General features: G+C 48.8%; 1 protein-coding gene across 1 annotated transcript; it reads right to left on the bottom strand.

Moving 5' to 3' along the window:
• Positions 1 to 3,310: 3,310 nt before the first annotated feature.
• On the bottom strand, positions 3,311 to 26,042 carry LOC144110198 (piwi-like protein 1). Its single transcript, XM_077643039.1, has 7 exons — positions 25,955 to 26,042; positions 21,332 to 21,797; positions 17,076 to 17,921; positions 16,564 to 16,704; positions 14,205 to 14,777; positions 13,036 to 13,419; positions 3,311 to 4,211 (listed from the first exon to the last, which is right to left on the bottom strand). Exons 2-7 carry the CDS (start codon positions 21,650 to 21,652, stop codon positions 3,759 to 3,761), a joined length of 2,718 nt encoding a protein of 905 aa, XP_077499165.1. The 5' UTR covers positions 21,653 to 21,797; positions 25,955 to 26,042; the 3' UTR covers positions 3,311 to 3,758.
• Between the last annotated feature and the right edge of the window lie 217 nt (positions 26,043 to 26,259).

The following is a 26,259-nucleotide window of genomic DNA, read 5'->3' as shown; positions in this document are numbered from 1 at the left end:
CATCGAAAATGAAAATTTGTTTTTGAGGAAATGAAATGACGCAGTAACTGTCTCACCTATCACGGTGGGCACCCGAACCGCGCGCCGTAAGGGAAGGGATAAAAGATGGGATAGAAGAAAGGTAGAGGTGCCGTACTGAAGGTCTCCTGAATAATTTCGACCACGTGGGGATGCTTAACGCATGAGCGTCTTCTGCGTTTCGCCTCCGTCGAGAATGAGTTTTGACCTACAATGCCGACCCGGCATGAAAAACACGCAGGGCAGCTAATAACACAAGCGGTCAAGCATGTTTCTTGGTGTTCCAAATTTTGGTACCAACAAACGAAAACTTCAGCGTGGGAAAGTTTTACGCAGCTTTTGAACTCTTCACTTTGCTATCTCATTAAGCACCACAGCTACAAGTATCATGCAATACCGTAACACTACACAACACGAAGCGAAGAACACAGCCACGTAATGTTTGCATAGACAGCAGCCAGGAAGCCAGAGTACTTGTCCCGTGCCAATGCTTCGTCAATGAAGCGCAAGTGTTCAAGCGGGAAACTTAGTATGAATTTTATTGAACACACTGCAAATTACATCCAAAAGTAACTGTAAGTCGCAGAAAAGTAAATTCAAGCTAGGCAACTGGTAGATATGTATGATATCCCAAATAAGAAACATCATACAAGAAACACTTCACTGACATGAAGCCCAACTTCTTTTGATACCCATTAAACACAATGCTTTGACACATTAAAAAGTGGAAGCTACACACCTGACCCCCCAAGCTAAACACTGCGCCCGATATAACACAAACTCGGTAACTGCCAAGCTTGTTGAAACATCGGAAAGAATACGACAAATTACGCTACACATCCTTCAATGATTTAATGCACACCTTGTATAAAACACATAACTGCACTTTTGGCATATCTTAATTCCATTTAGCACCCTTCTTTCCAAAGAAATTAGCTTTTTTAAGTCCTTTAAAATTTGAGAATTTTAGTTCGCATAAAATGCATGCGACTGAGGTTCGTTGCTTAGATTCTAATTTTGATTTTTTATGCTCACAAAAGAAAAATTTTAAGATCTCTATGTTGCATAGCAGAGCTTCCATTGCCATCTGCCGGCTCCTCCTGACATACTTAGCCCTTTTGAGGCATGAGCGCTGAAACCCATCTCGTAAACTAAGACGTTAAGCTAAGAGATCGGGGAAATATCATTACATGCGACATGTAGAAACCTGGAAGCATTTGGGGCCTTTCCTGAGCATACCATGCTGAAATTACGCAACTATTCTAGCCAAAACAGCAGCACTGTTTTTCATAAAAATGCTTGCAGTCGCAATTCAAATCAAAATATGTAAAACAACAGAAATCTATGCCGGATAATTCCATGCCCAGATGGTACATGAAGAGAAACTCCAAGCCAAGCAATTTCAGTTCCCTACATTGCTTAGTGTGACACCATTCTTCCGTTCTGAAGGCCTAGCTTCCGCTGCCCTCTGTCTATTTACTCTCACACATGAAGTTAACCCCTCTTGATCACATGAGTATTCCAAATGGTCCCTTCAACTTTGAGACCAATCAAGGCAGCAAGCAGAGAAATGGGGTTTGTCACCAACTTCTCATGTAGGGACCTCGCAGGCTTCAAGGGGTTTTTTTTTACTAAATGGTAACGGCACAACGTCTCCAACCAAATCAGTTTCAGTGAATTTTTTGCGAAAAATTTTGCAAAAAAGTTAAAATACAAATTTAAAGCAAACCAACATGCAAAGAGAACAGAACAAGAAAAGTGCTTCAACAACTTTAGAAAGCAAACCACATGACAACATTAACGCACAAAAAGTTTCAGTACAAATTCGAAGCAAACCAACATGTAATGACAACACAAAAACAAAAAAGGTGCTTCCACAACTTTTGAAAGCAAACCCACTGACAACATATACACTCAAAAACTTTCAATACAAATTCAAAGCAAACCGATATGTAAAGACAACACAACAAACAAAAAGCTGCTTCGGTACCTTTTGAAAGCAAACCAACTACTGACAAGAAAATGGACACAATGAAGGAAAAAAGAAACGCAAGAAATAAGAAAGTAAGCCATTGGTAGAAACAAAAATGTTCCGCCAATTTTTGACATAAAAAATTTTGAACAAAATAAATGAAAAAAGTAAAGCAGATCTATTTTAAGCACGATGCCTTACTCACAATTTCCAGAGAAAGAAAAAACAGAGGGCTTTCAGTCACCATAATAACTCACAGAGGTTCCAAGATGAATCTTGAAAAAATTAAAATAGAGAAACAAATTTGATTTTTGTTGAATATTTTGAGAGAAAAGTACAAGAGTGACATGCTGTTGTGACTAACTGCCGCATCAAAAGCACACATTTTTTGAAATTCTTACGATTAAGTCAAGATGAAACATAATTGCACATCAATAAACACATGAGACGCTTAAATATAATTTTCATCCAGCAAAACAAAAGGAGAAAAATCAACGTGAATGCTTCTCTAGCGCCACGTATGAGAGAAAATCGCGTTAGCATCCACACAATACGCGCAACACCAATTGGAAGAACACCAATTGGTTCAATATATTATTCGCTGCAAAAGGTTAGAGAACATCGCTCTACCTGTATTACATCCAGACATTCCTAACCTGTTTATGTTGTTTGCTCCAACAATACGTATTTGTTATGCAAACTCATAATTACATTTCATTGAATACAATCATGCAAAGAAAATAAGCCACTGGCCACAAGTGGCCAAATCAAGACATGTGCTTCACTCCCTAAATAAAGAAAACCAAGTCAACATACTTCACTGAAATACGATACAGAAAACATACCTTGACTACATGTCTGATGATGACATGCCTACAAAGCTAATGAAAAAATTAAAAATCTGCTTACATTTTTCAATTATAATAAAAAATATGTACATCATAAACCAAATTATTCATTCACCCACTCTCCTGGTTAAAGTCTGAAAAAATGCGCTATCTCAATCGGTGAATCACTTGTGACATCTAAAAAAAATAGATGACTTGATATGGAATACCATAAACTCATTACAGAGATCCATAACTCCAAAAACAGATGAATGCTCTCGAACAACCAGAAATTTTCCAATAAATATACAAAATACCTGCTGTGAAAACTTGATGGCCGTGTGCATGGCAGTGCATGTAATTTAGTTCAACAAAATCATGGAAGAATGGCACCGCAATTCTTGAACGAGTATCCGTTCATTATAAAAAAACTGCGCATGGGCACAAACAAAAATATATCAACAAAGGAAACGCGAAAAAAGTGAAGCATTCATCAAGAAACAAATTTCACAAAACATATCGAATTGATTGCTCTCCTAAGGTGAAGCGGAAAAAAATAAGCCATCTAGCACAGATAAACTTTGAATCAATGACCTTTGCTGCCACGCAGCAGCTCCTACAGCGAAGGCCTCAGGCATCAACCCTTCCACAAACAATCATTAGACACGCCATACACATCGCCACTGAGTTCTCACCTGAAAAAGCAACCCTTACTACTGAGCCATGGTAAGCCTGAACCCCTCGCTGCTTCTATTAGACGCCGGCGCTTCGTTCATGAACTGCCATGGCAACATGCAGAGGATGATCACACACACCTGCTTAGCCCCTTTCCGTGCTCCTTAGATGCTGTGCGCAGGTGTGCAGAAGAGGGCAGAGGGCGCAAACCTCCCATCCCACCTTCCTCATACCAGCGAACCTCGGCAAACCCCGAATGCCAGAGTTTAGAGGTAATACAGGGTAGAGGAGAGGCGCGGGTTGTGCTCCGCGTGCATCGATTGGCCGGCGAGGAAGGCCAGCTTGTGGGCGTACTGGCACGGGGCCGGCACGCGGATTGTGCCCGGCCAGTTAAAGTAGAGGTGGGTCAGCTTGTACGCTAGGCGCTGCATGTGGTCTGGCTTCAGGCCTGTCGTGTCGTAGATGACGTTGTAAAGTGTCGGGGCCACGGTGCCCTGGCGCACGCTCTGGGACACCAGGAAGAAGTCGTACCGCTCGGGGCGCGTCACATCGCTGTCCTCCACGGTGCCCGGCGGCGGGTTGGCCACGCGCTCACGGCTCGGCAGGAAGAAACGCGTGGAGGTGCGCTTGGTCACCACCACGAAGGCCAGCTTGTGCTGCACGCCCGGGAAGAGCGCTTGCAGCGAGGCCACGATCTGATTGATCTCCCACTCCTTCACCTGCGCCGCGCACACCCGAGACAGGCTTCAATCGCGCCCGCTGCCGCCACCAGCATCACCTGCCAGTGCATTTCTGCTGACAGCACAGGGCATTGGAAGTTACCAAAAAGGCATTGGACGATGGTGGCGCAAAAGCGGGGAGGTGACATAAGGTTAAAGTGCAGGACTGAAAACGAAGAATAATAAAAGCAATTCATAACACAGTTAAATAAAAAACTTATGAGATCACTGTGACACCCGCACTGGAGGCATCCGTAAGCATTGACGCCTGCTTGCCCCTCTTTGCCTAAATTAAGTTCTATCATTGCCCATTTTGAGTTTAAAAAGTTGGCGCCACGCTTCGTTTTTAAATTTGTCGCCACGGTTCGCTACGTCTACACTTCCAGTTTTTCAGATTCGGCACTAAGCTGTAGCTCCACCCATTTCCAGTGTTTCAAACTTTTGCGCCACATCTGCTCCGGCCCCGCACACTTTTGGGACATTTCTGGCTCTAATTAATTCCTACCTCACTAGCACCTCAATATTTCCCCTGCGAGATTTTTTGATGCTGTATTTAATGCAAACATTTTTTTCTTATAACTCAATTCGTTAGAACGTTATCGTGATGACAAGCTCCTAATGACATGAAACCGCAAAAAAAAAATGCCATGCGTTGCTTACGCATTATTCAAATAAAGCCGATCCGGGGCCAACTGACCACGCGCTACCTAGGGCTCCAGGTAGGCTTCAAACATCGAATTTACATGTTGCAGATCATCGTACAGCCCCCGTCACCTCATGCGGAAGCCACCAAAAAAACATTAAGCTAAAGCTTTCGATTACCGCACTGTATTGCCGCGAGCCTGGTCCCGAGCAAAACGTGCATGCCTGTCACATACTTTCTAGCCATGATGACATCCTCATGGAAACTCATGACAATTTCTAGCTATGATGTCATCCTCATGGAAACTCATGACAATTTCTAGCTATGATGTCATCCTCATGGAAACTCTACCTCCCACGCAGGTCCCATCTCCAAAGTTTGCCATTTCCGCACATTTTCTCATGCTATTCGGAACTCCCGGGAATCAAATCAGTGCGTACGTACGTGGCAGATGCTCAGAGCTCCAGTCTCTTGATTCCTAATCCTATTCTATTAGTCCGAAGTTCAGCCTGCCTTGCAATGGAAAGGTACCGTTCTTGGAAGAAAATTTAAGTTTACTTTGGAATAAAAGCTTTCTGTAGCCACTACAAATCTTCGGGAAAACGTTATGCGTGGTCCACTACTGCAGTTTCCTGCGGAATCGCACTTCCAACACGGAGGCCGCATCAGCTCCAGCGGACACGAAATGTAAAAATACCTGCGTAGTCTGCATTGTAAACGACACTTAAAGAACAACTTGTAAAGATAGATTAGATAAGGGTGGTCCAAATCCCCGCGCCCTCCACTTCACGATATCTCGCAGCTTTCATGCAGGTTCCTATCATTGTAACCGTTTTTTGTAGAATGTCGCGAAAGTGTCATACGATTCAGCGTTTCGCGTAGCATAAGATTGACTAGCCAGTTCGAGTCTAGCTCGGGGCAGCGGTTCTAACCGGCGACCTAGAGTTGGGGCTGTTTAAAAAATTTTTGCTTAAAATTGGGGCTGCTTAAAGTTGGTCACTAAAAGTTCGGTTCGCGCACTGTTCAATTCAATAATTCCGCAAGCTACACAGACTTGCCGACCCAGGATCAGCAAGATGTTGGTTTCAGCGATGCCACGAGTACTGGGGTTGTTATCGCACTCTGAGGCAGCAAACATGCTGGCTCTCGACGGAATCAATATCTGGTCATCACAGACGCATAACTTAGCCCTGCGCGGCTCGGTATCGTCGTCGACAGAGCCTTGGGTGGAAAACGACAAGAATAGCTCCTGAAAGTTGATAACGGCACCGTACTCCTGAAGGAAAGCCAAACCGAGTATGAGGTCCATGGAGCACTCGCTTAACACAGGAAAGCAACCAGGGAAAGTAACACCGCGGATCTGGATTCGCGAAGTGCACACACCGATCGAAGTTACCACATGGCCACCAGCTGTCCGGATCTACGGCCCAGACCAAGGGGTAAGAACCTTCCTCACGGCCGTAGCTAACCGTCTACTCATTACAGAAAAATCAGCGCCGTTATCCACGTGTGCGGTAACGTCGTGGTTGTCGGCGGGTACCGGAATTTCGGCGGAAACCAGTCGGTCCCAGCTCGTCGTCGAGGTCGCCGGCGGTCGGAGGGTCGCGGTGAATCGTCGGGTGGAGGCTCTTGACTCGGTCCAGTCGCGGTGGCCTTACGCCCGGAAGACGCCGTCTCCAATTTTCCCGACGTGGGGAGGTACCTCTGAAGTTGCCAGAGCAGAGGAGGACGGCCGGCCGGGCGAAGAGAACCGCCTTGGGGTTGGCGATCGGGACTGACGTCGCTGCGAGGTCGAGGACTGCACGTTGTGAGCCAGGTACTGCTCGATATCCCTTGGTCGTTCACCGTAGCGCGGTCAAGGTGCGTCAGGTGAAAATCCGATTAAACCCATTCTGCTGTAGGGGCAGTGGCGGAGGATGCGGCCGGGCTACCCGCAGGGGTAACAGAGCGGCCGATTGTTTGGCGTATGACACACGTGCGCTTTGCTCATGGGGGGACTGGACTCCTACGGCACGGAGGGTACTGTTTCGACTGGGTACTGTGTAGAGGTGGCACAGGAGCGACGGGAGATAAGGTTCGCATCGCTGGCCCGGGACTTCGTAGCGCGTCGCTGTACGTCATATCGGAGGGCGCCGGGTGTGGAGCGGGGGGTGGCTGCACAACTCGTTGAATTTCTTCACGGACCACGTCCGTTACGGCAGCGACGCTGACCTGTGGAGCTTTAAAGGGAAGCTTCGCCAGTTCCTCGCGCACAAGGCTCTTTAAAAACTCCCGAAGCTCCTCGGCGTGCAGCGACGTATGCGTGTACTGGGAAGCGGCTGCTACAGTAGCCTGACGTCCGTAGTGGGCACCCCGTTCCTGAAGAGAGCGCTCGATAACCGTTGCCTCCTTGGTGAAGTCGGGCACTGTTCTTGGCGAGTCACGGACCAATCCGGCAAACAGCTGCTCATTTACGCCACGCAATAAGTGGCGTACCTCCTTGGCTTCGGACATAGCAGTGTCGGCCCGATTGAACAGGCTCGTCATTTCCTCTATGAACATCGCGACACCCTCGTTCGGTTGCTGTGATCTCGAGTGCAGGGCGATTTCAGCTTTCTCTGTTCTTTCGCTGCTGGTAAATTTCGCTAGCAGCTCTCGACGAAAAGCCTCCAAGGTGGCAAAAGAAGCTTCGTGGTTCTCAAACCACGTTCTGGCTGAGTCTTGCAGCGCAAAGTAGACGTTGCGCAGCTTGCGCTCGCCGTCCCACTCATCGAAACCCGCCACTCGGTCAAAGCTGGCCAACCAGTCTTCGACGTCCTAGAACCTGTCTCCATGGAACGGTGGCGGCGACCGAGGTGTGTGAAGACTAGCCGCTTAGGATGTCATGACCCTTACAGGTGCTGTCAGTTGGCCGAACTCCGGTTGTAGGCCTCGCAGACGGCGGCTCGCCTTGTGGACGGGTGTCGAGTTCACGCGTGGAGAACAGGCGTCAAGAGTGCCCTCGTAGTCAGAGTACATGGGACACCACCCAGCGGCTCCACCAAATATGTCACCGATTGACGGTCGAAGCACACAGACCAGGTTTAACTAGACGTGCTGGGAGAGAAAGACAGCAGGGCGCTCGAGCGAAGATATGACAATCATCTAGCCCCTCGAATGCGCAAGGCATGAAAAGTCCCAGCTAAAACAGTTCGGCCGCGGTATAGGTGCGACTGGATGGATTGGTACTGTGGCAATAGCCTCCCAAAGAACAATGTGTGAGAAATTGTGGGTTTCTTGATCTATTCCTTCTCACAGAGCTCAGCAATACCCACCTGGTACTCAAAGGCCCACCGGTGACTGTGTTTCAAACGGCCACCGTCCAGTGTGGAGACATATCGTATAACCGGTCCCCCACTTCGCCGGCAGTGGTAAGAGGAGTCGCCGCAACCTCGCACATTTTGCATAGTTGCATAGAAAGCAACTGAAGTTGACTGGGCAGTGGATGACAATGCACCAAGAATTGCAATAGAATCATAATTAAAAATAAAAAGGAAAACGAATAGACTGGTGAGGCAAAGAAGAAGGTTTTCATATTTCCTCTGCATCAATCGAACTGATCGCTGTAAATTTTTTTGTCTTCCCAGCTACGAAACACTCTACAGCAGACATTTATCAAGAGCTCGCAGTTTGGAGGGGCCAAATTGAGTAAGGTATTTCTGTCTCACCAGGACGTTTTAACAGCCGAAAAATACTTGCCGAGATGCATTGATTCTTCGCACCCAAGTATCTGTTGCGAGTGGGGACGAACGCTTCAAAACAGGTCAGAAAGATGAGACAAATTCTTGCTGCGACCTTCAGTGTCCCGTCTGTGGAGCCGGGAGAGACAAGATGATGCAACGCCTGCACCATCCAAGCCACTCAGTTTTCGAGGCCACGCGATGCCGTATACCAGGACATAAAAACGTCTACGAAATTCGATTTTTCCAATAGCCGCGATGAGAAGGTGGGTGTGCCTCTCGACTCCTAAATGAAAAAAAAAACTCTAAGAACTGACATCCCCTGCCAATAACTCCTGCTGACAGGACTAGAGTTTCGATGTATTTCTTCCGAAAGTCAACAGAAACTTTATTGGAATTTTTTTAGGGGATGGCATTAGCATCGGCCAGCTACGTGTCTCTCATTGAGACTATCTGAAAAACCACAATAGTCATGTAGCAAGCGATCACAATTTAGCTAAGCAGCATACTTGCAAATATGATTCGATAGTATTTGGATGCTTATGGTTGATTATGTGTGGGTTTAACGTCTCAAAGAGAATTAGGCTATGCGGGATGCCCTGCTGAAGTGTTCCCAATATTTCGGATGTTCGCCACCACTTCCGTTGCAGCGCAAAATGCCTGCACTACGCACCTGCACGGCATTATCCGCACCTACATTATCTGATTTTATTTACACAATACTGCAGAGCTCAAATGGTCATGGCAGGATGACGAAAATTGAACTAGAAAGAACTACACATAAATAACAGCGCACAGATGGGGCAAAAATGAAGGCAGACAAACACCTTCGCTAACTAACAAATGGAAGAAAATTTTACTGCACTCACGTAATTTATACTCAAGGGTCATGCCCACAGCATAAAAATATAAGAACTTTAATACCAAGCAGCAAGATTCTCCCGCGTTCTTTCAAAGGATGACTCACGCCATGCACATGTGGGATTGCCAGTTTTTTCACCTCCCTCTTGTTCCTTAGTGATCGTGGCTTCCGGGTGGAAATCTTTCAAAATTTTGTAGCCAACACTACAAAGAACAGCGTCCGGGAATCCGGCGATGCGCATTCTTTGCAGTTTGTTCTTAAAGCTTTGTTCGCTACGATGCAGACATGACCTATTGAGGGTCCTTATCAAGGCTCTTGTTACTATTTATTTATAAAACTCTTTTTTCTTGCCAACAGTGCACGACCCTTTCCTGGTAAAAAAAAAACCTGACTGAGGAACCTGAGGGAGTAGCTCGAACAACAGTGCCCGCAAAGCGCAAACATTCTTTCGGTCGACTTTAAAAACTTCTACTACTCTCTTCTGCACGAGTTGTTGTTCGAGGCAGTAAAGGAAAGCATCAAAACAATGGGAACCGTTAGGTTTCAAACTGCCTGTGACATTACTTGTGCGAGTTTCCTTAAGTCCCGGGGTTTTATCTGTGATCAGCCTTCATGATCTTTAAAAATGGATTTAATGGACTTCACATCCAGCAAAAAAGGAGTATGTATATAGGATCATGCGTGGCGCCGCTTCTCAGCAATCTTCTACTTGGCCGCTGCGACAGAAAACTGAAAACAACCCTCGAAAACAGCAGCTCGCTCAACGTGTTCTGCTATGTTGACGATTTTCTGATCGTCTACAAGGCCTCTGCCATGGGACCCCATAGTGGGGTAGCAGAACTTTTGAGGATATTCGAAGGCACTCTTAAATATTTAACTCTGACGAAGGAATTACCGCAAGACAACCTGTGCAACACCTGTTCCTGGATTTGCTCGCGTTCGTGCACCCAGAGCACATTTGTTGGTGCTACACCCCGCGCTCAAAGAAAGGATTCACGCCTTACAGTTCGGATAACCCGAAACTACTAAAGAGAGCAGCATCAACATGCGCCTTGAAAAGCACCCTCAATAAGTCATGTCTGCATCGTAGCGAAGAAAGCTTAAAGATCCAACTACAAAGGTTGCACATCGCCGGATTCACGGACGCTGTTCTTTGTAGTGTTGGCTAGAAAATTTTCAAAGATTTCCACCGAGAAGCCACGACGACACAGGTACAAGAGGAACATGAAAGAACTGTTGTGATCCCACAAGTGCACGGCGTGAGTCATCCTTTGAAGAGAGCTTTGGGGCAGTCCTACGTAAGGGTGCTTTTTTACTGCACCTTGACAAACTCGACAAACTTCGCAAAATCATCAATCGAAAAGAGAAGTGCCCAAAACAGTGCGAAAGGAAATACGAAAGGCCTTTCACCGAATGTAAAAAAAAGAAGTGGTCTACGATTTTGTGCCTTTGTCCTATGGATCATCCTACATAGGACAGACAGGACGTTGTTTAAATGATAGGCTGCGAGAACGTAGCAGAGATATCAAAGACATATGGTCTAAGAGCACTTGCTGCTGGGCTAGTTGGTTTTGGTTCATAATTAAATAGTTTTTAGGCGCAAAAAAGAGACAAGACACGTAGGGTGACAGGACGAAGCGCCAACTTCCAACTGATTTTATTGCATGCGTGGAACGTACTTAAATAGCTTGTCCTCACATGTGCAGATGGGTCACCTAAAGCTCAAGTACGACTTGATAAGGCGCGCTCCAGGAATTTCTTTTCACAGTCGTACAATACTATCGATGTGTCACTTATGCACAGGTCGCCTTTCTTTTTGATAAAAAAACGCTTCTACAAGACAAAGAATGATACTGGTAGAGCAAAGCCAGAGGTCCCCCGAGAAGAGGTAAGACCAGTGGTGGTGCCATACGTGCATCGTGTGGCCCATAATTTGAAAAAAGTTGCCAGCCGCCATGCTGTACGGCTCGCCTTTTCGGCACCGAGAAAGCTAGGTGGCCTTTGCTCCCGTACTGATAAAGAGAACAGCAAGGAATGAGGCTGCGGAACAAAGCACAGGAGACCGTTCGTAAAATGTGCTGAAGGGGTGGTCTACGAAATCCCCCTGTCTTGCGGGCACTCCTACATAGGCCAGACTGGCAGGTGCCTGAATGAGCGAACGAGGGAACATGAGAGAAACGTAGAGCAGAAAAAGGAAGGTACAAATCTAACTAAGCACATTAGTAAGTGCCCGTCCCGCAATTGTGAGCCTTGCTTCACTGATGTGCGCATTCTGGGCAAAAGCTGGAATACTAATGCTAGAGAGTTGATAGAAACGTTTTTTATCAAAAAGAAAGGCGACCTGTGCATAAGGGACACATCGATAGTATTGTACGACTGTGAAAAAAAATTCCTGGAGCGCGCCTTATCAAGCCGTACTTGAGCTTTAGGTGACCCATCTGCACATGTGATGACAAGCTGTTTAAGTACGTTTCATGCATGCAATAACATCAGTTGGAAGTTGGCGCTTCGTCCTGTCACCCTATGTGTCTTGTCTCTTTTTTGGCCTAAAAACTATTTATATATCAAAGACAGCACGAGGAAGAATCTGCCTGAACACGTGGCCACCTGCAAGTACACTGCAATTCTTGACAAAAGCAAAGTACTCAGGAGATACTACAGCTTGCGCGCGCTTTATTCGAAGGGCATGCCATTCATAAAAAAGGAGTGAATTGCGTGAGTACACCTTCTATCACTTTGAAAAGGAAACAGATTAGTTTCCTTGATTGCTACGAACGCGGGAGAATCGTGGTGCTTGGTTTTAAATTTTTTATGTCTTTATGCTGTGGGTGAGACACTGGAGTATAAATTTCATCAGTGCAATAAATTTTATTTTTTCAGTTGATAGTCAGCGCTCGTGTTTGTGTCTCATCCTTATTGTCCGGTCTGTCACGCTGTTATTTATGTGCCATGATCCAACGGGCCCGGCTAATTCCACTCTTGTAGAAAGAAGCAGTATTCGCAAATCCAATAAATGGTAATAGTTCAATGGCCACAGAACTAAAATTGGAGAGAACACTGAAGCTCCACCCTAAAGGTATGACGTGACAGCATAATAGGTTGATTCCCGGATATGCAGAAGGTCATTCGCTACAATCATAGAACCATGAGAGTCCTCATACTTTCCTAGCGTAGTGGTACTGTGGTGCAGCAGTTAAGGGATGCGCTACTGCCCTGCGATGGCAGGTTCTCCCGGCCGTGGGCCTTCTGTGGCAGAGGTTTCTCTTTTCAGGTAACCAATCAATAATTTAAACTGCCACGGAGGGCAGTTTGCTCCCTATCCTCAGGGCAGGTTATGACGACGTCGCAATGTCATGTGACGTATGCTGCCCACCTGCCTCCTACACTATAAACAGAAAGGAATAAAAAGGGGAGTAAGCTGTCTTCAAGCGCACACCCGCTTTCATGAAAGGCGCTGCGCTAGAGGAAAGCTTAGTCTCATTCTACTACCATGCAAGCGTTTTCGTGTTTGGAGAGTGGGTTGGTCTCTGTGCACAACCAGCTGTCCTATCCATGCACGAGACTTTTCGCTCACAACGCCAGCAACGCCGGGTTTTCTGGGTAAAAAGTTGCCTTGCCCACCTGGGGGATCTGTCCGTCGGACACCCCGTCGCGGAAGAATATGATGCGGTCGGGCGAGGCGCCGTCGTTGCACTGCGAGTACTTGCGCAGCGCGTCGCGCAGGAGTGAGGCGAGCGAGTGGCCCAGCTCCTGGTGGGTGTCATAGAAGGAGACGCGCGAGTACCACCGCGTCAGGCTCCTGCTTATGCTGGCCACGAAGGCGCCCGCCGAGCCATGGGGTGAGCTCGAGTCGCGGTAGGTGTCGTAGCCGATCACCATGGTGCTGGCCAGAGGGATCTCCAGGCACCAGGCCTCGCCGCCCAGCTTGCAGTTCAGCTGCACTGCTACCTTGGTGGCCACAGAGCGAATGGTCTTGCGGTTGCCGATGGTGCGGGCGAGCATCACCTGGAAAGTGTACCGAAAAAAAAACTAGTAGCCATCGTCACCATTATGCACTGTACTGCGTTAGAAATGACTTTGCTTTCCTCAGTCTACTTGCATCATCTTACCCTACAGCTCCTTGCTATATAAACTCTTACATACACGTCGACAAACTTTCACACCTAGACAGCCACCACATCGCTCTTGACGTAAGCGTTCACAGCGCAGGGAAAAGAGGCAACAGCTAATCTTGACAGTAATATACATTACAGCACGACCAACCAGTCATGGATGCGATGGCCAGAGACTTGCTCGGTGCTCAGCATCTCAAATGACGCGATTATTCTTTTTGCGCACAGTGTTCTGGCCAGTTATGGCCAACTGGAGCCTCCAATTATTCAAAAGAACCAACCGAATAACGACTGAAATGAGGTAACTCAAAATTATTTGAGTCCTGAAAAGCACACCACATCACACTTTACCACACCATTTCCCAATTTTTGCAGTAAAACGCAATAAGGGACACTCATTACAACTGATTCTAATTGTGTTTCAAGGAAGCCGAACTCAGCGCTTCATAATAACGATAATAATAATGCTTGTTTGCATCAAATACAATATACAGGATGCTAAAGGTATGCAGAAAAAGCTGCCATGAAGACCACTTGACGAAGCTGCAGGCCCCCTGTACAATGGTCATCTTACAGTATCGCAAAAACAGGCTCCGGAGAAGTCTTGAAAAGTAAATCGAGTTTTTACCGGATCTCGCTACACGCTTCGGGCGACAAAGAACAAAAGCCTCGGCCCACCTGTGTGTGGAGGCCGAGGTCGACGCAGGCCTCCTTCTTGATGAGGTCGTAGCGGTCCTTGCGGTTGTTGGGAAGCACGATCAAAGCCAGCTGAATATTGCCGCCTCTACCAAGCTGGCGCAGGGCTTCCACAAAGCCTGAGGGCCGTTCGTCGTCCAGCAGCACCAGACGCGGTTGCCCGATCTTGACGCCCATGGGCGGGCACACGGACATCAGGGTGCGCACGAATTCCGTCACGTTGGCCTCCTCGCGCCGGTGGCAAAGGACGATCCACGACTCGACGGCGACGGCCACGTGCAGCGGCCGGTCGCGCGTCTCGCGCGAGAAGTCGGCCGTGGCCGCGCTGTAGCGGTACGCGTTGCTGCCTTGCATCACCTTCTCGGGCGGCAGCACGCGGGCGTCGATTCTGACGAGCGAGTCGTCGAACCGGAGACCCCAGCTGTCCATGTCGTTGCGGATAGCCTCGTTGTTGTTGATGCGGTCCATGAACTCGAGCAGGTTCCGCACCCGTTTGGAAGGCTCCACGCGCATGTGCTGAGCCAGGTCCCGCATCACGGACACATTGGCCCGCATCTGCGAGGGAAATAAGGGCCCGTTAGACGGCAACTGTGGTTTGGGGTCTATGGCCGGCCCAGAGCAACTCAGGTTATGTAGGGACGCCGCAGTGGAGGGTCTTCGGATAATTTCAACCACGTGGACTTCTTTACCCTGCACTGACAATGCACGGTACGCGGGCCTCCGCAAATTCGCCTCCATCGAAATGCGACCGCTGCGGCAGGGATCGAGCCCGTGTCGTTCAGGTAGGAGGGCGAGCACCATAACCACTCAGCCACGGTGGTGGCGGACAGCCGCACTTATCTGGGTACCTCCAACGGTTCAGAGTCCGCCAAAGATTTTAGGGTCGGGTCCCAGAAGGCCCGTATACCCATTATACGCTAATCCAGTTTTAAAAACTGCCCAGACTAGACTTTGTAGGAGCACATGCGCCCTTAGCGACCACGACAAAGCTCGGGGTCCGCAATGTTCTAGTTCCCACCAAATGCATTCATTCATGTGGCCGTGGCTTAAACTTGGCGCGCTTTATGGTTCTACAAGGAACGGTAAAAGATGCTGACGCCTTCCCTTCCCCAAGTCAGTTGCTGGAAAACGTTTGTAGCGCCTTCAAATTAATTCGAAGAAAAACCTTATGTAGAAGAAGCACAACTCCCCTATTTCTGCTTTCCAATCTTTCACTATTATATTCAGGTTTTTAGTACATACTAAGTCCTAAGCATTGCAGTGCCAGTTTTGTAATGCAGTAAAACCACGTCAAGCCAGCTCCAGGAGTACTCGCATGAGCAATACATGCGCTTAGGAAGTTGCAGCATGAAATCCCCCGCCTCCGCGTCCATTCAGCCACATATCTTGATGCCCGCTTAAGGCGTAGCGGCTTATCGCGAATGTTCCTGTTACCGCGTACTAATCACGGAAAAGGCTGAAGGCATATCTCGTCGCAAACCCACGAGTACGCCGCGCATCGCAAGAAAGCAAGCTTCACGGGAAATACGCCGATACGGATACAGCGAAGCACGCTTAAAGCTGCTGACACGCTCGGAGAGCGAGCACTTATGTGACCTAACAAAACACCTCTCCTTCGCCCGCTGGGTGGGAGGAAAGGGAGCGAAGCTCCGAATACTTACCACCGCCAAAGATAACGCCTGCGAAGTGCTCGTAATAGTTTACACCGGAAAGGTACTCTATAAAATGTCGCCTTCTGCTTGCTTAGAGACAGACAGTCCATTTGAGGCGTCACTATAGCGTTGTCCGATAGGGACCCTGTTGCTTCTGTCGAAACGCAATCGAGGAAACTTAAGACGGGCTTCGCCTGTTCAACCAATACGGCCGAGGCCTAGCGGAGAAATCTGCCGGCGCCTAGTGGGGAAATTTAGAGTTGATTCAAACGCCCCTGAAGCTGCGCTGGCATAGCCTCTATGCATATAATAGAATAACGAATTTATGTGGTAGTGCGCGAATAAAAAGGAGAGAGAATTTTCGCCTAAATTCTATAAATGTGGGAAAGCAGAGGTGCATAAACCCTAGCTACTCAAATGCTACTGCATGAAAGGACACGGCACGGCATGAGCTGTTGCTCACGTGACTCCGAGCCTGATGGCTGCAGCACGCTGGCGACGCGTTATGGGCGAGAGTACTGGCCAAGCGGTGGAGCTAGGATGGCCTGATCTCTCCCCGCCTCCTTCTTAAACGCCCCTGGTTGTGCGGACGTCTACGGCCAAGTCGCGAACACAGGAGTTATACCCATTATAAACAGTGGCCGCCGTTGAAAAGGTCAAACAGGACTACATTCAAACCGACTGCCCACCTCGTCAGTGAGTCCCGTCAGGACACACAGCTCCGGCACCAGGTAGATGTTCTGCGTGCGGCCGGCGCGCAGGTCCTTTTCCTTGGGACGGACCACCAGCAGCGGCTGGCGCATGTCGCGGATGCGCCTCTCGTACTGCTCCTGCACATGGCATCGCCCAATGTCAGATGGGGTCGGTCGTACTTGCATCTATACTGCTAAGCATACGCACTCTCACTTACACTGGGCTTTGCAACACATTAATAAATTTTTGAGGAAACTAAATGGGCTGTATGCCAGATAGCTAGTGGTTTGCCACAGAAAGATGACAGCAATGGAAGGAAAACGCGATTCAGTGAAAGGCGGCTGAGCCAGATAGAGAGAGAAACTTGGAAAAATTCGGGTACCACTTCGGTATGGACCCTCTTGGCATAATATATTGGAAGAAATTTGTCATGTGATGGTGACGACGCCACCAGTTAATTCACCACTTTGAACAGAACCTATAACATGCCACTAGTAGCAACACGTACCCGGTAGTAGTCAGCGTAGGTCTTGGACCCGTCCTTGGTTATAAAGGTGCAGGCCGGGTTCTGCTCCCAGTCAATGTCGTCCACCCTGTATGTCTTGTTGTTGTAGGGCGTCAGGACAATGCAGCCGGCCACCCGTTTCACGCACTCGTCCTTGTAGTTCGGGACATGCTGGATCTGAGACATGAGGTCGAAGACGCTGTCGCGACGCAGCACCTTGTGCAGCGTGTCCGTCACCAACAGGACGCCCGCATCGTGCTGACCAATGGCCGTGACGAGCCCTTGCCACAGCTCGAGCGCGTGCTGCGGAATGCTCGCCACGGTGCGCTTGTCGAAGAAGTACCGGTTGATCTGCAAAAAGTCCAGGCGCTCCAGGTTGCGGCGCATCTTCGTGTTGAAGAGGCGCAGCAGCTCCGGGTTGAACGGGGCCAGTTCCTGGACCCACTTGAAGCGGACGCAGATGATCTTGCCGTCGGTGCGCCGCTGCGGGAACACCTCGGTGATGTCCTGGTTCAGCCGCTTGGGCGACTTCAAGTCAGACATGCCGTCGAACACGAGGCACTTGTCGAAGATGTGCATGTAGTCCGCGAGGAGGGCGCGCCGCATACGACTAGACTCAACCGTCGGCGTGAACTCCACATGGTACTGGTGTATGCAGCACTGGGGCATGGAGATGAGCCGGAAGTAGTTGGCCACAACCTTGATGGGGCTGCCCGAAGTGCCCCTCTTGTTGTCGATGTGCGCAGGCCGCGTCTCGATGACGGCGAACTCGTCGCGGCGACGCCGGGTCTCTAGGCGGCCGCCGTCGCCCCTGTCGCCAGGTGCGACGGCCGGTGCGAACTGTAACTGCTGCAAGCAGAGATGAAGAGAGGGAGAGAGAGAGCTTTCCACACAAAGCCGCAGCTCACACAACGCATATACTTAAAATTTCACGAATGCACTAAGTCTGCTTAAGAGCGCAATTACGGAAGCCTTTTTTGTCCTATGTTTCTTCCCTCCATTTTTCAGCCGCCGCGTTGGCTGTGTGGTTAATACGCTCGATTATTGAGCCGAAGTTCCAGGGTTCAATTCGACATGCAGGTCGCGTTTCGGTGAAAGTGTAACGCAAAAGGCGCCCGTGTGCTGCGAGATGTGGGTGCTCGTTGAAGATCCCCACGTGGTAGAAATTATTCCGTAGATCACCACATGTCCCCACTTACTTGGTTTCTTCTATCACTCCCTCTACCACTTCCCTTACAAAGCCTATTCCTGTGTCCGCAGAGGTATGTGAGACAGTTACTTCATTTCCTTTACTCAAAAACAGCTTTCCCTCTATTTTTCAGTATTTCATTATTTGTAGTGACTTTTGTTAACTTTTACTATTTCATTTTTGTAATTTGTAATTTTGTTTTTATTTCTGTTTTTATTTTAACGTTTTTTTTGTTCTAATTTTTATTCCATTGCATATATGTTATTTGCTTGTGAACTGTTGCTTAGCTTTTTTACATTTATTTACTACACACCTTATGATTGAGAGTTCGTCCTAAAAATCTCCGTCCACAACTTCCGTCCACGGCACTCATGAGCGAAGATAGGCTTATGCCTTAACTCATACTCCTCTTGAGTTGATCAAAGAGATGATCTTGAATACTGCAACAACCCGTACAACTGTTACATCAGATACGCGCTGATGTAAAATCTCCAGCTCTTTTTGACTGCCGGAAATAGGTCCGAGCAATATGGCTGCCAACCACATCGAACTAAGGCTCTAAAACACGATAACTGCCTACAGTGTGGGCATCGCGTAATGAAAACCTCAGAACAACTTTCTAGCGCTGCTGCCCTTGTGCAGCAACCCGTCATGAACAACAGCCGCATCCCTGCACCCCGTGGTGTTACCACTGCGGAGAGGACCACGCCCTTTCAATACAAGGTGCTTTGTGCGACAGCGAAGAGACCGAGTTTGTATACAGGCGGCCTATTGTCACCGAATTCAACTTCGCTGAACGCTAGACCGTATCCTTGCAAGTGACACCCATTCTGACACTCAAAAACCCACAAGCTCATCCTAACCCCCTCCATAGCACTCCGGTCGGACCACACCTCTAGTGATCGCCTGTCCCATCCGCCCCTGGACACAGATCGAAAGGAGAACCGACACTCGTCCTGTCTCATGCGGCAACTTGGGCCAGACTAGAACGATTTACAGTGCAAATTACCTCAACGCAACCCCCTTCCCGATCACACCGGACACCTGCGCGACGGAACAAGTGGACAGCAGCTGAGGTATCACCATCCAATCCAACATTCATTGATTGGAAAGCTAACCTTGTTCTAGTGTGGGCTGCCCAAGTAAAACCTGCTCAGCCAGGTATTATCCTCAGCCAGGCACCATCCTGGCCCTCTCCCTGGCCTTGTACCACACAAGATAACTTCATCCAACCACCCTTCATCAAGTACTTGCCTCGAACAGCAATGTGCCGCCTTTAAGGAGTATTTGGCATCATGCGAACAAAAAATCGCCTGCATAACGCAAGTCATAACCAGCATGAAATCAATGGTCGCGGACATTCTCAAGGTCGTCAATCGTTAATTGTCTCGTCTCCCGTATTTTCAGCAGACGATCTATAATGTTTGAGGACACAGGCAAGACTAAGATAGGGTGGCAATTGTTTATGTAGTCACGCCGGCCTCCTTTATGTATAACTATGACTTTAGCTATCTTCATGCTATCAGTGAATTAGATCTTCCTTACCCAATAACAACTCACATGGCTCGCTTCTGCCTAAACAATTTACACGAAGCTTCTCTCTACCTCCCCAGTCAACATCAGACTATATGACACCGGTCTCTTCCTACCTCTTACCTGCCTTCCTGGCATTCACCGGAAACGACAGATTGCATGATTATCCTGCGCCTTCCAAGGGACCCCTGGTTACTTCATCATTTCAGCCTTTCCCCATTCGATCTCCCTCTACACGTTGTCAATACCCCCGTCTCATCTAACCTAATCTTTGGTTCCTCCCCCATAGCATGACATCAAGGGTAGATGAAGACAGGCGGCTTGTACACGCGACACATCACACAACTCCGTGCCGCAACCGGACGGTGGCCTACAATGACGCGGTGGTCTCATATTCACACGGGCTGGGCGCTGCAACGTACGTGATGTGTACAGCCCCACACGCTCTCGTCTCACACATACACCTCCAGCCCATGCGGTCAATCTCCTAATGCTTCCACCCTGGAAACTATCCCAGCTGTGCACACCATCAGCTCCTTCACTCAGTTACCCCCGCATCAGTATACACAATATACACGGGAAACGTGGATATGCTACCCGTTGCCTTCAAAAGAGCACAATCCCGGCGGACCTTTACGGCTACCTCAGTGAGGCCCTGCGTACCCCCTGCAAGGTCACACGTAGGTAGATTTCCGGCCATGCTGGGACCACAGGTAATGAGGTGATGCTATGAACAGTATCGAAGTCTCCTCATTTTGCCCGCGAAAACTGACGGCAACGTCGACGCCTGCGCTCCACGGCACCATCTTAGCGTAGAAAAGCTCCGTTTCCCGTTGAAGCAGCTTCCCGTCATTAGATTAATGCGCTAAGACGTTTAATGTATACGGGCGAACTTCGGCAAGTTGTCTTCTGTGTCCCCACTGTGAAATGCCAGATTGAGGGCCACCTGAGGGGTTATCTTCATTTCATTCAATAGAATTTAAGAATTTGAGAGCGCATGCATATGCGTATAGTTACAGAGCAACGCTTTTAAGTTCTCGAGTAACACTACGACGCGAATCCCAGGTAACGGGCCTTTAACAGGTGTTGTTATAAAATTGAAATGCCTCCGATTGCATATTCTTCCGCTCTCTCCATTCTTTGCACATTCCGCGTTCACCCTCCCCTGTTAACGGTAGCAACTCTTCGGACGGTTTCCGTGGCAGCTATTATTCAGTTGCGAATTACTACTACTACGACGCAAAACCCAAGGGTGCCGCCGCGGTGGCTCAGTGGTTATGGAGCTCGGCTACTGTCCCGAAAGACGCGGGTTGGATCCCGTCCGGCGTTCTCGAATTTCCATGCAGGCGAAATTCTAGATGCTCGTGTACTGTCCGATGTTAGTGCACGTTAAAGAACCCGAGGTGGCCAAACTTTCCGGAGCCCTTCACTGCGCTCATAGCCTCAGTTGATCTGGGACGTTCACCCCATAGACCTAGACCTAAAACATAGCCAACAGCCCTTCAAGAGCTGCCGCTGTAAACGAGAGATAACTCACCTGCGGCACCACAGCTGAAGGGGCCATCGCCGCCATCTGGTGGAGGTGCGCCCCGTCGCCGATGGCCATGTTGTCGATGGAGAACGACAGGCCCGCCACGCTGTCGACGGCGGGCATCGACGGCAAGGACACCGTCGCAGGCCTCAAAACACCAGGCGTCCTTGGCAAAGCCGCTGGTGGCGCCATGGCAGCAGGAATTTGAGGCACCGTAGGTGCCGCCTGTGCTCCGGGCAATACGACCACGGCCCGTGCCCTGCCGCGCGAACGGCCGCGAGCGCGACCGAGGGGCGGAGGTGCTTGACCGCCGCTGTTTTTGTCCATCTGGCTCTACAACGAGCCGCTGATCTACAGCGATGCCCACTCGTTGCGGTGGTGTTGAAGACAAGACCCGTCAAGGGCGAGACGGCTTTGGTCTATGTGCTCGCCTCGTTGACTCGAATAGCGGAAATGGGGCGCAGCAGAAGCCCTGCGGCGACGAACAAAGACATGATCGTCACTCTTAAAATGCAAGCAGGACAAAAGGAACATATATGGGGAGGCAACTGCATGGCACCCGTACCCGAGCGCTGACGTTCAGAACACGCGTTTTTTTTTCCTTCAAGGGATAACACAACCTGCACCTCAGCCGCTGAGGTGTCTCTGTGGTTATGGCACTCGGCTAATGACGCGAATAACGCGGGTTCGATCCCAGCGAAGGTGGTCGAATTTTCATGGAGGCGAAACTCTAGAGGCCCGTGTACTGTGCGATGTCATTGCACGTTAATGAACCCCAGGTGGTCGAAATTTACGGAGCCCTCCACTACAGCGTTCCTAATAGCCGGAGTCGCTTTAGGTCATTAAACCCCATATATCAAACCAAACCAAAGCAACTTGTACCTCAAAAGGCATGATATTCCTTTCGATGCAGTGAGACAGGACACAGTGCAGAGACAACAGCAACGAAGCTTACTCACGTGGTATCGTGCTTCAAATGGTGAGATTCACGACTCAAGAGAGCTACCTGGGTGTCCAACTGGTTCGCTATAAGGCCCGACCGAAATATGGCTTTCCGTGTGCGCCTTAGCTGATTTTGAATTGAAAAGAATAATATTTAGGCAGTACCTGCGACGTTGCCTTCCGGATAGGTTGGGTAGAGGTACAACGCAACCAAGGCATTGGCTGGGGCGTTTAATTCCTTCCCTAACGTGTATACCTCAACAGCTAAGTCACACACTAAGATCCAAAACTGCTTGGTACTACTGGAACGCTACGCATCAGGGATCTGACAGTCGGCCGTCGCTCTATACTAAAGATTCTTGTTCCACCAGCCAAAACATATAGATATCCAGGCAATCACTAAAATGCACTGCGACGCTGATCGTTTCGGTGGATATCCTTCCTGCCAATTAATTACGACAGGATGGAGCAGACTGCGCATTTACACGTGTCTAGTTCGACGGTTCCTCCTCATTTCCACCAAGAGATGTGGCTCTGAACAGCGCACCGATAGCTCAAGTACGCGAGGGCGTTGCTGTGCAGATATTCCTTTTCGCCTCACATGAAACACACCCGGTATCCACGAGCGCTGCAGGTAGCTCGCAACTACGTACAGCGTCCAAGACGCGTTTGAAGCGCGTTGCAGCGTCTGCCTTCAAAGCTGCACGAACAGCAAGGCTCGGGGTGCATGCAGTCGGTGACCACGTGACCGTGTAACGGAGTAGCGGGTAACTCGGCCGACCTCGTCTGTTTTAACGAGGTAGACAAATTAAGTTAACATAGCATACAAGATAAAAGCATTGGCCAAACAAATTCAACAAGGCGGCGCAAATAAATTGGAGGACGCTTAAGCTTCGCCTTTAAGAGCGGAAACCGACAGTGTGCTTGCAGAGCTGCCAGGGTCTCCACGGAACGCCTTCGCCCGTTCGGCGCAACGCCGTGCCCATGAAACAAACGGCCTGGAGTCCCCAGCAGGCCTCTGAAGAAAGCCCATCCGCCGCCGAAAGAGGTCGCGAAAAAGTCGCGGAGACGCTGCTGCCTGAATTGGCCGTTGTGCGTCTCCGTTGCGATTTTAGAGGAAAGGAAAGACGCAGTAACTGCCTCACATATCAGTGGACACCTCACCCACGCCGTCAGGGAAAGGAGGAAGTTTGCAGTGAAAGACAAATGATGTAATGGAAGTGTGCGTCCTCTCTGGCGTCGCATTCATTGAACACAAGTGCACACGGGCGCGATCTACATCACATGCGCTCGGGCAGTGCGAGCACCACGACATCGCAATGGTTCGCACCCGCACAAAACAGGACGCACGCAGGGCCGGCCACTGCTGCCTGCCCGTCTGCAAAGCCCGAAGAGGTCGCGATGTGTTGTACCCACGCTGCCGCGCGCAGGGGCGGAACCGTCATGTTATCACCGGGCTGAGCGTTTGGACCAGTGAACGTCCAATGATTTCGTTTGCTGGTTCCCTAAATTGAAATACACAACCCCTATGCGGTGTCAGTCCACGTTATTAACTCCAAATCGGCGAAATTACCGAAGCCCTCTACTACGGAGCCTCTCATAGCCTGAATCGTTTTGGAACGCCGAACTATATCAACCCAAAGCGAACACGGTCATTATACCACCTATCATGCCTCAGTGGAAGCTATTCGCATTACTCTTCATCTCTATATCATAGATAGCGCTGCGTTCAAACAGATCACGACAGTAGATTAAAATGCATTATAAAGCAGAACGCGATTTTTATGGGGTCACATTTCAAAATTTGCACACTCAAAATTATTCATGAGCGCATCAGTACACAAAGACACTTCACGAAGTCAGAGACCATGACGCATTCACTAGGTCCACCTTCTATTCAGTTCGAACCAACGAGCCTTCTCGACGCGTTTGCGCGTACTCACATGGCAATCTGAGAGACCTTGGTTCCATTCCCAGTGTATAAGCGATTTTTTATGCCGAAAGCCTTTATAGGCCCATGACTCGACAGCGGGGATGTTCGGAGAAACGTGTTACAGTATAGCTGTCAATCGAACTAATGACGTCAGCATACAAGAACCGAATAAAAACTGAAAAACCTTACAAATGAATGAAAAATAAAAACAATAAGAAATAAAAGGAAATTTAAAAACACAGGTAATTGAAATATCTAAAAAGAAACAGAAATTGAAATGGCGAATAGAAAATAAAAACAACAGAAAAACTTTTCATAATAACGCCTACTGCCGTCTTGGAAAAACCCCGCGTTCTAGAAAGTTCCATGCGTTGGCATTATCTGCGCGCAAGCAGAATTAAGTGCCCTCAGAAATTTTTATTTGGTGGTTCTCGTGTTTCTTGTAACAACGCCAACGGCCCACGACGCCGACTTTCGTGCGAAACGAGCTCCTTAAAGCGATCGCGTTAAACTCCGAACGGAACGGCACAACCAGCCAAGGGCATGCAGCGTTCGAGGAGGATATAGCGCGCGCAGTACTCGAACGCAACAACGCCAAACGGCATCTGGATCCAGGGGTTTAGGCAACGCACAACGAAGCTTTCAGCCATGAAACAACCAAGATGACACATAGCAAAAATTGGCGAAAACCTTTTAAATTTCAGGAAACGGTAAACTGACTCGCAATTACCTTCCCTCGTGGTTGTCGGAGGAGCTCGTCGTCCGAAATGGGCACGAAATTAAGCCTTATTCCAAAATGAAAATCGCAATTTTCGCCAAACGCCAGCTACCAGCGCGTTTTTATTCACAGCTGTTCACGGCTTTTCTTTTCTCAACGCTGGAGAATGCCGGCGCGTCGCTCGAACGCTGGTCTGAAGACCGCGCAACTCTAAGCACAACGCTCACTTAATTCAGCTTTAACTTGCTCCGCTTAGGTTGCCGCGTTACTATTTTTTTATGAACTGCCCGCACTGACCATTTTTTTATGACAAGCGTCCGTCCTTGTAACTTCTCCCAGCTGATAGACCCAGATAGCCATTATACGTAAGCGGCAAGATGAACGTCTCGGTTACTGCATCGTGACGATAAGCAGGCAGCGAGGTTCAAAAATAACTCGATAACGCAGAGAAGAAATGCGACGTTGAAGCAAACAAGCCCAAAGCAGCCTCTGTCATCCGTGCTCACTTCGAACGCTCAGTCTTAGCAGGTCTGAAAGCATTCTCCATCAAGATCAACAAAAATTCTGACTCTTGGGAAAGATTATGAAACTGCAAAATGCATTTTCGCAATAATTAGACGCCATCCCCCACTTCTAAAACGTCCACTATTGACCCACTTCCTCGTGCAAATGCTTTTGCGAGGTCGGGCCTAAACGCATGCTACAACGCGCCCGGAAAATTGCAAGCCCGTATCACCCGTATCAATCATTCGAAAAAGCTTCCGACGCGCTGAATCAATCTGTATTTACTAATACCCAGGTAATACATCGCGACCGTGGAAAAATCGTGACCGAAATTGCAAAGCGCCATGATAAATACTCGGTACACCACTCGTGAAGCGCGACGTCAGGCCTAGCGACAGATTTCATCTCAAATCATTAGAGAAAAAACTGGTTGCCAAAATCCTCAACACACCACGAACTTAGAGATCTCGTTCAGAGAGGTATGACAAAATGCACGGGAAAATATTGCGAAGCAGCAAATAACAATACTCACGGAGCTTTGTCTCTCCGGGACCTGAGCTGACGAACAACCAGCATCCAACTACAGCTGCGTCTTCTCGCTCTCTGCTCCCTTCGCGGACTGGCTTAATACGTGGACGAGTGTCACGTGATCATGCTCGCGTGCTATTGGCGCGCATAAAACAAGAAAAAGAAACGCTTCTGAAATGCGTCCTGTTTTCACACGGACGCGCGCCGGGACGCTGGGTTTGGTTTGCTAGAAAAATGATATTTATACGGAAATTACTGAATGTTTCATGACCGGCGGGTCCCTCGATGCCGCCACTCGGTGGTGGCATC

Source organism: Amblyomma americanum, chromosome 11 (assembly GCF_052857255.1).
Source record: "Amblyomma americanum isolate KBUSLIRL-KWMA chromosome 11, ASM5285725v1, whole genome shotgun sequence".
Classification (NCBI taxonomy): Eukaryota; Metazoa; Arthropoda; class Arachnida; order Ixodida; family Ixodidae; genus Amblyomma; species Amblyomma americanum.
Note: the sequence above shows the minus strand (reverse complement) of the source record. Positions and strands in the feature narration are given on the sequence as shown.

Excerpts from the sequence above, each read along its gene's own strand:
- LOC144110198 (XM_077643039.1), bottom strand. The coding sequence starts at position 21,652 with ATGGACAAAAACAGCGGCGGTCAAGCACCTCCGCCCCTCGGTCGCGCT. Across the intron at positions 17,922-21,331 it reads CTTCAGCTGTGGTGCCGCAG|CAGTTACAGTTCGCACCGGC; the intron begins GTGAGTTATCTC and ends CTCTGCTTGCAG. Across the intron at positions 4,212-13,035 it reads CCGACGGACAGATCCCCCAG|GTGAAGGAGTGGGAGATCAA; the intron begins GTGGGCAAGGCA and ends TGCGCGGCGCAG.